Source organism: Oncorhynchus clarkii, chromosome 9, assembly GCF_045791955.1.
Source record: "Oncorhynchus clarkii lewisi isolate Uvic-CL-2024 chromosome 9, UVic_Ocla_1.0, whole genome shotgun sequence".
Classification (NCBI taxonomy): domain Eukaryota; kingdom Metazoa; phylum Chordata; class Actinopteri; order Salmoniformes; family Salmonidae; genus Oncorhynchus; species Oncorhynchus clarkii.
The window spans coordinates 70175500-70190443 of NC_092155.1; the positions used below are offsets into that span (position 1 = coordinate 70175500).

At 44.2% G+C, this 14944-nt stretch overlaps 2 protein-coding genes across 4 annotated transcripts in view; both read right to left on the minus strand.

The window, feature by feature from the left end:
* Nucleotides 1-98: 98 nt before the first annotated feature.
* Nucleotides 99-14162, minus strand: LOC139416875 (integrin beta-7-like). 3 transcript variants are annotated; one of them, XM_071166028.1, is made up of 17 exons: nt 13860-14133; nt 7448-7521; nt 7272-7351; nt 6853-7036; nt 5972-6142; nt 5448-5611; nt 5189-5269; nt 3620-3778; nt 3450-3545; nt 3241-3330; nt 3005-3145; nt 2572-2762; nt 1958-2196; nt 1534-1744; nt 1061-1245; nt 739-899; nt 99-545 (listed from the first exon to the last, which is right to left on the minus strand). In XM_071166028.1, exons 2-17 carry the CDS (start codon nt 7512-7514, stop codon nt 444-446), a joined length of 2322 nt encoding a protein of 773 aa, XP_071022129.1. In that variant the 5' UTR covers nt 7515-7521; nt 13860-14133; the 3' UTR covers nt 99-443. The 3 variants fall into 3 exon arrangements, with proteins under 3 accessions (XP_071022129.1, XP_071022130.1, XP_071022131.1); XM_071166029.1 differs by having other exon boundaries at nt 103-545; nt 13694-14162; XM_071166030.1 differs by having other exon boundaries at nt 106-545; nt 739-896; nt 13860-14101.
* Nucleotides 14163-14363: 201 nt separating this feature from the next.
* The window catches only part of LOC139416876 (ATP-dependent 6-phosphofructokinase, muscle type-like), a 30621-nt gene continuing 30040 nt past the window's right edge, over nt 14364-14944 (minus strand). Inside the window, exon 21 of the mRNA XM_071166032.1 lies at nt 14364-14832. Within this exon, the coding sequence (XP_071022133.1) occupies nt 14646-14832 (187 nt within the window). The 3' untranslated portion in view covers nt 14364-14645. The remainder of the gene's footprint in view (nt 14833-14944) is intronic.

The following is a 14944-nucleotide window of genomic DNA, read 5'->3' on the forward strand; positions in this document are numbered from 1 at the left end:
AAAGGGCGCCACCGTCCCGACTCACACTGCGAGCTGCAAATGACCTTAGGAACGTTCGTATTTTCTGTTTCCGGTTGACAAACGGATATACAAACAAGTAGCGTCTTTTCTTTCTTGAAATACTGTACTTTTATTGTAGGCTACAATACATTTTGTACGTTTTATCAAAGAATGGCAACACATTTTTTGGGGGAGTCGCTATAACGTTTCTAAACCATTGATTTCATATCAGAGGATCACTGGATATAGTGTGATGTGATGTTCTACATTTTGGCAGGATTATGAAAGCTACTATTCATACACAAAGTAGAACACCACTTTCCTTGGGTTCTTTCACATGTACATTTAACAACAAAAAATCTCCAGCCACATAAAAATCCCACCAAGTATCATATCTCCTACAACAATTCAGCTGAGCCATAATAGACCACATCACATTTGTTTTATTTTCCAAAGGTTGATGTAGCACAATCTGCATCTGGCTCCAACACTTGCATGGGGTTGGTGAATGTTGTCTTGGCCTCTTGGAACAGTGGATTTTGAGTCTGTAATAAATAAATAAAAAATGTAGGAAATAACACTTAAATCTAGCAACCCATCAACATAGTTTTTGTCCTTCAAAGGGTCAGCAAATGCCTCAAATTTTGAATCACACTCGTGCTGCCTTTTTCTACTTTTGACTGTGTTTTTGGATGGTGCATATTATAATTGTCCCTTTCTCTCTTTTCTTATACTCACGTCTTCCCAGCAGATATTTTCCTTATCCTTCAGGAAACTTCTACGCTCCCGCTGGTAGGACACTTCTAACATCAGCCGGTAAATTATTATCATGATGACACCCAGTAAAACGATTCCTACCACTGCCTTCCCCATGTTTATAATCCATGGGTCAATCCCTCCTTTCAGGAATTGAGGAAGACACCACAAGACAAGAGAAAAAAAAGACACGATTTATTACCAAGGGGTGTTGCTTAGGATTGGCTTCGGATAATATACGGAAGTTCTCTATGGGGAAAATAAAGTTATTCTATAATTTACAGTTTGACAATATAAAACTTACTTGGAGTATCTGTGTAGTAGACAAAGATGTCACCAGTATTTATGAGGAGTTCCACATTAAAACGTACAGGATCATCCTGACAGGTGAATGATTGAGTCCCATTGATGCGGATAGGCTTGGCAGAGCCACAGGGATGGTGACACATGTTTATGGCTGACTCATGTAACATGCAAGCAACACAGGCCCTAAAACACGCACCAAGGAAAATGTTTTATTTGGTCCTTCGTACTCAAATATACAGTATATAGCAACCAACTAATAGTAATAGTGTGGAAACAAAACTGTAGCTAAAGTAATACGTTGCACCTGTTGAAATGATCATGGACTAATATTTGGAAGATAAAATGTCCTGTATAGCTCTATTGGTAAGAGTGCCATGGTTGTGGGGTCAATTCCCTCTGAGATTACATACAAGTTGCTTTGGATAAAAGCATCTACTATGTGGCATATATAGCACATCAGGTTTTTCTCACCGGTATGTGTCACATGGTGCCAGGGGCTTGGTGCAGTGGCTGCCAAAGAAACCAGGGTGACAATGGCATTCATTACATTCACACTGTCCTCGGTGAGAGCAGATTCCATCATTACTGGTCTGGCACTGATCTGTGAGGGTAGAGCATTCACATGCAGGGCCTGTGTAGTTGTGGAAACACTCACAGTTACCACAGTCACACCTCCCATTACCTGCAGAACACGGACAGAACACATACAGGGGCGTTAATAATCTCAATGCAGACTGTACTAAAAACCCTCTCCAGCTCTTTTGAGCCAGATAGGATAATAATTTTCAGCATATTAAACTAAAGTGGTTGAGAAGAAAAAGCAGTGAAACCAGGTGATAAACACATTCTAAAGGACATTTTAAACACCCCCATTCTAAACCTAACTTCCCCTTACCGCCACAGATCATGTTGTTGTGACGGTTACAGCTAATGTCGTCACACTGGCAGTGTTGGCCCCTGTGTTGGCCCCAGCAGATACATTGGCCACACACACAGCTCCCATGGCCGCTGCACAGTGGTGTGCCTGTGCTGTTTGTCTGTGCAGATGAACACAGGGTCTCTGAGGCCAGACTGGTGTCTTTGTCCGGCTGTGTTTCACACTCACAACGCTGGCCTGTGTGTCCTGAATCACAGCTGTAAAACAACCATGGTCAAGTAGAGAGGAGATTCAGCAACTCTTGGAGGACAATGGAATTAAATAAAAAAGCTAATTTTCTGTTAAAAATAGAGCCAACGCATTTCAGCTTTTGGCCTTCACACAGTGATTCTATAAGTAAATGTATTCTCAAAGCCCTTTTAACATCAACAGTTGTCGCAAAGACCTTTGCAGCAACCCGGCCTAGACCCAAAGATCAAGGTTATTGGTTTCAACAAAGCACTGATGTCTGCACCACATCAATTTCAACCAACATACAGCAGCAAGATGATGAAATGTCCCTCTTCAATACACAACTTAATGCTGAAGATAGTGAAAATCAGCACGGCTGTAAGTTGGGTGCCACTACCTACCTACAGATACCACAGTGGAATGTTCCATTGCCATGACACTGGGATGACTGTTCCTCGGAGTCCTGACAGTCACAGTCACACAGCGTCTCCACGGTAACCCTCAGCTCTTCATTGATACCCTGCACTTTGATGATGAAAGACTCTGTCTTGGACAGACAGCTCGAGCTGGTCACAGTAACTGTGAAATTGACCTATACAGTCGAATGATCAATAGGGTTCATAAAAGCAGTTTTTTATTTGTCTGGTCCCCTGGGTCTCCACATGCTGTACCACATTTTTGTTAACTGTAGTGGATGACTAAGTGCAAACCTAGAATTATACCTTGGCTTTTCTGAGTCAGTTGTATTGACAGTGCTTTTTGAGTATACAGTTCACTGGGCATTATTAGAGGACGTTGCTACTGCCACAGTATTTAACCTGCCAGTTGCTTTACCTGTTGATTGGTTCTGACATCACTGCACTCCCCTCTGTCCTGCCCCTGAGCTAGCCTGTCATCACCACAGTGGGAGTTGTAGGAGACCCCCAGGCCTGGTGGGACGTCACGGTGCTCCAGGAGGATGGAGGACAATAGGTTCTGAGGAGGACATCAGTGGAAGAGGTCATCATGAATCTTTCAGTACAACTGAAATGCCATAGTTGGGTTTGTGCAGTAGGTATAAATAGACTCACGTTGCAGGCCTCAGAGATGAGCTGAACAACGTTGCTGGAGTCATCCTCCAGGAGGCCCACCACCGACTGGGGGATCATCTCACTGAGTGCCTGGGATGGGGGTTCAGAAAAGGAGTTTGAGGGTCATGTTCATTAGGGCACACCGTATCCAAAAGTTTTAGACATTGCTAAGGGAGCAAACTCAAGTCTTCAGTAACTGAATTCCTTACCTCATAGTTTTGAATATGCTGGTCTGTCACTGCAAAGATCAGCCTGATGTTATTGGCTGATAGGACCTGAGATAGGTGTCCAACTGAGGGATAGTCCTAAAATACATTTGTGTGGAGGTTGGTTTGTGAGAAGAGATAGCTTCCTAGGGACGGACATAGGGTTCACTCACATAAACGGTGTCCTTATTATAGAGCCCATTGCTATTCAGGTGGCATTTCCCGTCGTTAGGTTGGTAGATCCCAGCAAGCTTCCCATCACCTGCCAGGTGGAAGATATCGTCTGAGGTGTAGACCAGGATACGAGTTGCATTACCCCAGCCAATGTCATCCTACAGACAGGTTGGGTGGAGGGTTTTAAACTACATATACAGTACATACAATATTACAGTATATAAAAACAATGACTTAAACATTGTGCTGACCCAGGATTGACGGGCCGCCCCCAGGAAGTAAGGGTAGGAAACACATCCGCCCCACTGATCCTCAACAAGGGGGCCCCTCAGGTGTGTGTGCTCAGTCCCCTCCTGTACTCCCTGTTCACTCATGACTGCACGGCCAGGCACAACTCCAACACCATCATTAAGTTTGCTGATGACACAACAGTGGTAGGCCTGATCACCAACAATGATGAGACAGCTTATAGGGAGGACCGTGTGGTGCAAGGACAACAACAACCTCTCCCTCAATGTGATCAAGACTAAGGAGATGATTGTGGACTAAAGGAAAAGGAGGACCGAGCACACCCCCATTCTCATGTAGTGGAGCAGGTTGAGAGCTTCAAGTTCCTTGGCATCCACATCACCAACAAACTAAAATGGTCCAAGCACACCAAGACAGTCGTGAAGAGGGCACGACAAAACCTATTCCCCCTCAGGAGACTGAAAAGATTTGCCATGGGTCCTCAGATCCTCAAAAGGTTTTACAGCTGCACCATTGAGAGCATCCTGACGGGTTGCATCACTGCCTGGAATGGCAACTGCTCGGCCTCAGACCGCAAGGCACTACAGAGGGTAGTGCGTACGGCCCAGTACATCACCGGGGCCAAGCTTCCTGCCATCCAGGACCTCTATACCAGGTGGTGTCAGAGGAAGGCCCTAAACATTGTGAAAGACTCCAGGCACCCTAGTCATATTGTTCTCTTTGCTACCGCACGGCGAGCGGTACCGGAGCGCCAAGACTTGGTCCAAGAGGCTTCTAAACAGCGTCTACCCCCAAGCCATAAGACTCCTGAACAGCTAATCAAATGGCTACCCAGACTATTTGCATCCCTCCCCCACCCCCACCCCCATACGCCGCTGCTACTGTCTGTTATTATCTATGCATAGCCACTTTAATAACCCTACCTGCATGTACATAATTACCACAATTACCTCGACTAACCGGTGCCCCCGCACATTGACTCTATAACGGTACCCCCTGTATATAGCCCCGCTAATGTTATTTACTGCTGCTCTTTAATTACTTGTTTTTCTTATCTCTTACTTTAAAAAAAAAGTTTTTACCTGTTGAGGTCTGTGCATGTTGTATTCGGTGCATGTGACAAATAAAATTTGATTTTATTTTATTGGACTTTATGTACAGTATGCTGTTCTATGTGATTAGACATACTTAGGTCAGGCCAGTGCATAAAGGCTCAATGAAGCTTATTTGCTGTTCTTTTCCACGGTTTTCTCTCTAACTCTATTTTCAAAATACAGTTCTGAGTTCTATTGAAACACCAATCAGCCATTCGTTCTTACCTGACAGACAGCCACCTGCATGATGGCGTCAAAGCCTGACTCTGGGTTGTCTAGGTTACTGGAGATGCTCTGCTTGCTCACCTAAAGGCGTGACACAGAAGAGGAAATTAATAAAGGACTGACATGGCAATACCTTGAACCAATGGCGCAGGACAGAAGAAGAAGAAGGAAAATAAGACAAAAAGAAGAAGAAGAAGCCTGGAGTTGGAAGTGATGTTCTACAAGGAGTTCAAAGTCGTAAGTAACTCTACTGGCTCACCTTTCTCTCAAACTCTTCAACATCCTCAGTGAGCTTCAGTACATGTTTGAAGCTGAAGGCAGGCTGGCAGGGGTTCTTGTACCCCTCAATGCATGGGTTGGCCAGTTTGGCCTCCACTGTACTGACGTAGGGTACCGCCACCTTATCCACAAAGGAACCAAAGCCTGAGGGGGATAGAGAAACACTATGAGGGCTAGACTTTTGACCCCAAGTGTGAACCTCATCCCTAGGCTCAACTGCTGCAGCCGGCTGATGGATGAGATTAGCCTGAACCTGACAGGGATTGTCAACAGGTTCCGATCGGATCAGGCATAAACTTTCAGTCCAAATCAAAACGGTAAGGTGGGCAAACTTTCCTCTGCATGAATTGGTTGAGTTGGGCTGATGGGTGAATTGTATGCTCTGTTCAAGGGTCATATAATCTTACCGGTTGACGGGAAGTGATGGAGCTGAGATGCACAGACACAAGAAGTTTGAGAGCAACACCTTCCAAAGCCCCATAATGGCTGGACAGTGACACTCACCTATCCTGAGAGCACTGGTGATGTTCTTCATGGCAGTGGCCACCTCCGGTCCCAGGTTCCTAATGTTCTTCAGGTCATCTTTCATGGAGAAAGACAGGTCCATCAGGTAGTACAGGTCTATGGGATAAACCTCTGCACGCCTGAACCTCACCTCAAATGACTGGGGCATGCCTGGGATTTAAACAGAAGAGGGTGATAAGAGGAAAAGTGATCAACCATCAAATGTGCATGTGATTGATCAAAGGAGCATTGATCAAACATAACATATTTTATACTTACTTAGGCCTTGGGCTATCAACAATCAATATCATATTGTATGAGATAGTAATATTAGCCTAAGATAAGTTATACTTGCAAAGTAAAATGTCCTCTGATTTCCCTATAATAATCAGTGGACCAATCAGTGGGGATACTTTGTAGAAGTTTAAATCCTCACCAGAACTGGTTGTTCTCTTGTTCTAATGACCTAATTTCAACCTGTTTTGTCTGCTGTCTACAGTCTTCACTGACTCAGGTGTGTGTGTGTGTGTGTGTGTGTGTGTGTGCCTGCCTGTGTGTGTGTGAGTCCTCAGTCCCTACACTCTTAGGAAAAATAAATTGCTATCTAGAACCAAAAAGAGTTCTTCAGCTGTCCCCATAGCAGAACCCTTTGAAGAACCCCTTTTGGTTCCAGGTAGAACCTATTTGGGTTCCTTGTATAAACCTTTCCATGGAGGGTTCTACATGGAACCTAAAATAGTTCTACCTGTAACCAAAAAGGGTTATCCTATGGGGAAAGCCGCAGAACCATTTTGGAATCCTTTTTTCTAAGAGTGTACCGACTCTAAGAGTGTGCCTTCCCGGCTTCCGTGTGTCCATACGTGTAAGTCCTAAGGCCTCACCAACTCTTAGCTTAAGGTGGAGGTTCTGTGGCTCTAGCTGGACCCCGTTCCCCATTGGCTCCTCTGCCCTGCTCCGTATTGCAGGCTGGGGGTTCAGGACCTGTCCGTCAGAGCAGTGTCTCTTTCTCAGTGCCTCCTCCCTGTCACAGCGACGCTCGTCTGGCTCCCCTTGCGCCAGGAAATCCTGCAGGTTAGAGGTCAACAGAACACAACTTTGACAGATGGCTTGAAAGTTTCTGCTTGAATAGAGAGGCGTGTAAAGGATCTGAGGACTAATATGAATATTGTTGATACATACTGTATGTACATACTATGTTATTGCTATGGAGGTTTGTTTTGAGTGTAACCCACACCAAAGTAATTCAAAGCCTGGTAGAATGTTCTCAACAAATTTAAAAAATAATAACAGATTGAGATACCTTCTGTTTACACCAGGCACAGCCAAGGCTTCTCAGACACTCAGTGCAGGTGGGCTTAGACAGGCATCTTCCATCCAGGCCTAGAGAGCATGGACACAGAGGCATGCAGTCTGTCTGTGAAAAACACACCCTTTCAGAGGATGGGTTCTCCATTCGCTATGTGCATCGCCACTTACCCATAGATCCTCTCAGCTCACTGAAGTGTATCAGAAGAACCACCACAGCCAGCCACACCTTTCTCATTGTCTGCCTATACACAGACAGACAGACAGACAGACAGACAGACAGACAGACAGACAGACAGAGAGAGAGAGAGAGAGATTTTATTGTTTATTATCTATTTCACTTGCTTTGGCAATGTAAAAATATTATAGGACCACAAATACAAATCCCATCTAGACACTGTTGCCCTAGAGCACACAAAAAACGATACAGTACATACCTCGGCTAAACATCAACACCACATTTAACTTCCACAAAGCTGTGAACGATCTGACAGACAAGGCAAGAAGGGCATTCTACGCCATCAAAAGGAACATAAAATTCGACATACCAATTAGGATCTGTCAAAAACAGACTTGAATCTGTTATAGAACCCATTGCCCTTTATGGTTTTGAGGTCTGGGGTCCGCTCACCAACCAAGATTTCACAAAATGGGACAAGCACCAAATTGAGACTCTGCATGCAGAATTCTGAACAAATATCCTCTGTGTCCAATGAAAAACACAAAATAATGCATGCAGAGCAGAATTAGTCTGATACCCACTATTTATCAAAATCCAGAAAAGAGCCTTTAAATTCTACAACCACCTAATAGGAAGTGATTCCAAAACATTCCATGACAAAGCCATCACCTACAGAGAGACAAACCTGGAGAAGAGTTCCCTAAGCAAGCTGGCCCTGGGGCTCTGTTCACAAGCACAAACAGAGCCCCAGAACAACACAATTAGACCCAACCAAATCATGAGAAAACAAAAAGATAATTACTTGACACATTAACAAAAAATCTGAGCAAACTAGAATGCTACTTGGCCCTAAACAGAGAGTACACTGTAGCAGAATACCTGACCCTGTGATTGACCCAAAATGAAGGATTAAATTGTCCCCTCGTCATCAATCTACAAACAATACCCCATAATGACCAAGCAAAAACAGGTTTAGACATTTTTGCAAATGTATATAATAAAAAAACAACTCAAATATCACATTTACAGAAGTATTCAGACCCTTTACTCAGTACGTTGTTGAAGTGCCTTTGGAAGCGATTACAGCCTCCAGTCTTCTTGGGTATGAGGCTACAAGCTTGGCACGCCTGTATTTGGGGAGTTTCTCACATTCTTCTCTGCAGATCCTCTCAATCTCTGTCAGGTTGGATGGGGATCGTCGCTGCGCTGCTATGTTCAGGTCTCCCCAGAGATGTTCTATCGGGTTCCAGTCCGGGCTCTTTCACCTTACAGTGAAATGTTTTACTTACAAGCCCTTAACCAACAATGTAGTTTTAAGAACCCCCCCCCCCCAAAAAAAAATAATAATAATGAAAGAGCAGCAGTAAAATAACAATAGCAAGGCTTTATACAGGGGGTACCGGTACAGAGTCAATGTGGAGGCTTTATACAGGGGGTACCGGTACAGAGTCAATGTGGAGGCTTTATACAGGGGGTACCGGTACAGAGTCAATGTGGAGGCTTGTATACAGGGGGTACCGGTACAGAGTCAATGTGGAGGCTTTATACAGGGGGTACCGGTACAGAGTCAATGTGGAGGCTTTATACAGGGGGTGGAGAGTCAATGTGGAGGCTATATACAGGGGGTACCGGTACAGAGTCAATGTGGAGGCTATATACAGGGGGTACCGGTACAGAGTCAATGTGGAGGCTGTATACAGGGGGTACCGGTACAGAGTCAATGTGGAGGCTTTATACAGGGGGTACCGGTACAGAGTCAATGTGGAGGCTTTATACAGGGGGTACCGGTACAGAGTCAATGTGGAGACTTTATACAGGGGGTACCGGTACAGAGTCAATGTGGAGGCTTTATACAGGGGGTACCGGTACAGAGTCAATGTGGAGGCTATATACAGGGGGTACCGGTACAGAGTCAATGTGGAGGCTTTATACAGGGGGTACCGGTACAGAGTCAATGTGGAGGCTATATACAGGGGGTACCGGTACAGAGTCAATGTGGAGGCTTTATACAGGGGGTACCGGTACAGAGTCAATGTGGAGGCTTTATACAGGGGGTACCGGTACAGAGTCAATGTGGAGGCTTTATACAGGGGGTACCGGTACAGAGTCAATGTGGAGGCTATATACAGGTGGTACCGGTACAGAGTCAATGTGGAGGCTATATACAGGGGGTACCGGTACAGAGTCAATGTGGAGGCTTTATACAGGGGGTACCGGTACAGAGTCAATGTGGAGGCTTTATACAGGTGGTACTGGTACAGGGCCAATGTGGAGGCTATATACAGGGGGTACTGGTACAGAGTCAATGTGGAGGCTTTATACAGGTGGTACTGGTTCAGAGTCAATGTGGAGGCTTTATACAGGTGGTACTGGTTCAGAGTCAATGTGGAGGCTTTATACAGGGGGTACCGGTACAGAGTCAATGTGGAGGCTTTATACAGGGGGTACCGGTACAGAGTCAATGTGGAGGCTTTATACAGGGGGTACCGTTATAGAGTCAATGTGGAGGCTTTATACAGGGGGTACCGGTACAGAGTCAATGTGGAGGCTTTATACAGGGGGTACCGTTATAGAGTCAATGTGGAGGCTATATACAGGGGGTACCGGTACAGAGTCAATGTGGAGGCTTTATACAGGGGGTACCGGTACAGAGTCAATGTGGAGGCTTTATACAGGGGGTACCGGTACAGAGTCAATGTGGAGGCTTTATACAGGGGGTACCGGTACAGAGTCAATGTGGAGGCTTTATACAGGGGGTACCGGTACAGAGTCAATGTGGAGGCTATATACAGGGGGTACCGGTACAGAGTCAATGTGGAGGCTATATACAGGGGGTACCGGTACAGAGACAATGTGGAGGCTATATACAGGGGTTACCGGTACAGAGTCAATGTGGAGGCTTTATACAGGGGGTACCGGTACAGAGTCAATGTGGAGGCTATATACAGGGGGTACCGGTACAGAGTCAATGTGGAGGCTTTATACAGGGGGTACCGGTACAGAGTCAATGTGGAGGCTATATACAGGGGGTACCGGTACAGAGTCAATGTGGAGGCTTTATACAGGGGGTACCGGTACAGAGTCAATGTGGAGGCTTTATACAGGGGGTACCGGTACAGAGTCAATGTGGAGGCTTTATACAGGGGGTACCGGTACCGAGTCAATGTGGAGGCTTTATACAGGGGGTACCGGTACAGAGTCAATGTGGAGGCTATATACAGGGGGTACTGGTACAGAGTCAATGTGGAGGCTTTATACAGGGGGTACCGGTACAGAGTCAATGTGGAGGCTTTATACAGGGGGTACTGGTTCAGAGTCAATGTGGAGGCTTTATACAGGGGGTACCGGTACAGAGTCAATGTGGAGGCTATATACAGGGGGTACCGGTACAGAGTCAATGTGGAGGCTATATACAGGGGGTACCGGTACAGAGTCAATGTGGAGGCTTTATACAGGGGGTACCGGTACAGAGTCAATGTGGAGGCTTTATACAGGGGGTACCGGTACAGAGTCAATGTGGAGGCTATATACAGGGGGTACCGGTACAGAGTCAATGTGGAGGCTTTATACAGGGTGTTACGGTACAGGGCCAATGTGGAGGCTATATACAGGGGGTACTGGTTCAGAGTCAATGTGGAGGCTATATACAGGGGGTACTGGTTCAGAGTCAATGTGGAGGCTATATACAGGGGGTACTGGTTCAGAGTCAATGTGCGGGGGCACCAGTTAGTCGAGGTAATTGAGGTAATATGTACATGTAGGTAGAGTTATTAAAGTGACAATTCAGAAACTTGTCCCAAGGCCACTCCTGCGTCGTCTTGGCTGTGTGCTTAGGGTCGTTGTCCTGTTGGAAGGTGAACCGCCGCCCCAGTCTGAGGTCCTGAGCACTCGAGCAGGTTTTCATTAAGGTTCTCTGTACTTTTCTCCATTCCTCTTTCCCTCGGTCCTGACTAGTCTCCCAGTCCCTGCAGCTGAAAAACATCCCCACAGCATGATGCTGCCACCAACATGTTTCACCATAGGGATGGTGCCTGGTTTCCTCCTGACATGACGCTTGACATTCAGGCCAAAGAGTTCAATCTTTTTTTCATCAGACCAGAGAATCTCAAATCAAATTTGATTTGTCACATGCGCCGGAAACAACAGTGAAATGCTTACTTACAAGCCCTTAACCAACGATGCAGTTAAGAAAATACCTCAAATAAATAAAATAAATTACAAATAAATGTATAATTAAAAATATATACATATATAAAACAAAAACAAAAATAAATTTGATAAAAATATATATTTTTAAATTTCAATATATAAATAGATAAATTAAAAATAAATGTATAATTAAAAATATATACATATATAAAACAAAAACAAAAATAAATTTGATAAAAATATATATTTTTAAATTTCAATACATAAATAGATAAACAAAAAAAATGGTCTGAGAGTCCTTTAGGTGTTGTTTGTCAAACTCCAAGCGGGCAGTCATGTTTTTTTTTTTACTGAAGAGTAGCTTCCATCTGGCCACTCTACCATAAAGGCCTGATTGGTGGAGTGCTGCAGAGATGGTTGTCCTTCTGGAAGCTTCTCCCATCTCCACAGAGGAACTCTGGAGCGCTGTCAGATTGACAATCGGGTTCTTGGTCACTTCCCTGACAAATGACTTTCTCCCCTGATTGCTCAGGAAGAGTCTTGGTAGTTCCAAACTTATTCCATTTAAGAATGATGGAGGCCACTGTGTTCTTGGGGACCTTCAATGCTACAGAAATGTTTTGGTACCCTTCCCCAGATCTGTGCCTCGACACAATCCTGTCTCAGAGCTCTACGGACAATTCCTTCAACCTCACTGATTGGTTTTTGCTCTGACATGCACTGTCAACTCTGGGACTTTATATAGACAGGTGTGTGCCTTTCCAAATCATGTCCAATCAATTGAATTTACCACAGGTGGTCTCTGATCAAGTTGTAGAAACAGCTCAAGGATGATAATTGGAAACAGGATGCACCTGAGCTCAATTTTGAGTCTCATACCAATTGGTCTAAATCCTTATGTAAATATGATATATATATATATTTTTCTATATATTTGCAAAAATGTCTAAAAACATGTTTTCACTTCCTCATGACAGGGTGTTGTGTGTAGGTTTATGAGGGAAAAAATATATAATCAGGTTTTTTTAAATGTGGGAAAATGGAAAGGAGTCTGAATACTTTCCGATACTTTGCACTGTATTTCCCTCAGATTACACAGAGCCACAAAGAATTCGAAAACAAATCCAAATTTGATAAACTCCCACCATTGTAAATACAACCCATATTTATGTTTATTTATTTTCCCTTTTGTACATGAACTATTTGCACATCCTTAAAACACTGTATATATCCATAATATGACATTTGAAATGTCTTTATTCCTTTGGATCTTGTGAGTGTAATGTTTACTGTTCATTTTGTATTTATTATATATTTCCCTTGCTTTGGCAATGTAAACACATGGTTCCCATGTCAATAAAGCCCCTTGAATTGAATTGAGAGAGAGAGACCGACAGAGAGAGACAGAGACAGAGAGAGAGGTAGAGAGAGAGAGACACACAGAAAGAGAGACAGACAGAGAGAGAGAGACAGACAGAGAGAGACAGAGACAGAGAGAGATGTAGAGAGAGAGAGACAGAGACAGAGAGAGAGGTAGAGAGAGAGACAGACAGAGAGAGAGACAGAGACAGAGAGAGAGGTAGAGAGAGAGACAGAGACAGAGAGAGAGGTAGAGAGAGAGAGACACACAGAGAGAGAGACAGACAGAGAGAGAGAGACAGACAGAGAGAGACAGAGACAGAGAGAGAGGTAGAGAGAGAGACAGACAGAGAGAGACAGAGACAGAGAGAGAGGTAGAGAGAGAGAGACACAGAGAGAGAGAGAGGTGCTGTCTTCAACAGTTTTACACTCTTGTTATTCTAGTTTCAGTTCCTCTTCACAGAGAGAGGGTCACCACACTGTTTCAGATGGTACTCAGCATGAGATACATTAATGTTGTTTGTTTAATGTACTTTTTCATAAAATATGCAATTTTAAAAAATATATGAAAACAGTCCCAAAGACACTGTTTAGTGTTAGCAATATATTTACAAAGCAGCCAATTATGTTGTTTCCTACTCCTAACCAACACGATTTGACCAGTGAGCCCAAGTTTTCTTCAACTAAGAACAATTGAAAAGTTTGACAGACATGTTACAATCTCATACCTGAGAGCTTCTGAACAGGCCCATTAGTATGACAGGTCTGTCACCTGCTCTTGAGGTTTCATGAGTTCGATGATAAAGAGTCGGGTTACAGTAGTGTCCTTGTGACTTTTAGTCTGCTGGATTCGGACTTGAGTTGCACTTTAAGTTGTAAAAATTACTGACAAACCTGGATGGCACCAACACATCCACTTCTCTGTCTCCCAGTTCTGGAATCTCCTTCTGCAAGACAGGCTGGGGACATCAGGGACTTCCCAGGTGAAGTGAACGTTGAGGCAAGGTCCTGACAACAGAGTACATCCTAAAGGTAATGAATGTAAAGATACAGTACCAAGGTGACAGTAGAAGTAGGAGGGCATGGAGAAGGAATCCTGAGGTTAGGTTGTCTGTCTGATGGAGAGGTCCCTCTTTGACAAGTTTGGGTGAGATGTGAGAACACATGCAACTTTGGGTGCGTCCCTCCTTTGCATATCATCACGTTTAGCTTCTGAATGCTGAGTGAGTTCTCTATTTTGCAAAGCGGCCACCAGCCAATTCTCCCCTTAAAACATTGAACCTATTTTTTAAGATTATGTTATGATTCTAATGTCATTATATTGCACTTTTGTTTTATTGGAGAGAAAAAGCATTAAAATACTGTAAACCATGGAAAAATAAATCACAAGAGTCAAAATAATAACAAGTGTTTAATTCTTGAAGAAAGGCAAAACTGGCTCCCAGAGCAGGGCAGCCCACCGAGTTCACTGATTAAGACGCGAAGAAAGAGTATGTGAGGAAAAATAGTTGAGAAGACCAAGGAGATCAGAAAGGAAACAACGGGCACAAAATAATGTAACTCTGGTTCAGATGATTAATTCATCCAGAAACATACATGTAAAACACACATACATTTAATAAAAATAAATGACTCTTCTTCCTCTTCCTCCTCCTCCTCTATTTGCTCCTCATCTTCCCCCTATTCTTCTTCCTCCTCTACCTCCTCCTTGTGCTTCTTCATCAGTGGTGCGGGCATCGACACCCTCTTCTTGATCACATGTTCCATGTGGGCATGCTCAGATGTGTCCAGGCTGATATTGTATTTAGCCAAGATCTTCATGATGGGCCTCAGCTTCAGCCACCACGATGTCTTGGGGATGCGGTGCCTGGACAGGACAGCAGAGGGGGGTAGAGGGATGTTAAAGGGACCCTTCACCACTTTTTGACCTTTAATTCATTACATACCATTATGTATATATACATAATGTGAAAACAGCG

Excerpts from the sequence above, each read along its gene's own strand:
- LOC139416875 (XM_071166028.1), bottom strand. The coding sequence starts at position 7,514 with ATGAGAAAGGTGTGGCTGGCTGTGGTGGTTCTTCTGATACACTTCAGT. Across the intron at positions 3,779-5,188 it reads TGCAGGTGGCTGTCTGTCAG|GATGACATTGGCTGGGGTAA; the intron begins GTAAGAACGAAT and ends ACCTGTCTGTAG. Across the intron at positions 2,197-2,571 it reads TTCCACTGTGGTATCTGTAG|CTGTGATTCAGGACACACAG; the intron begins GTAGGTAGTGGC and ends GTTGTTTTACAG.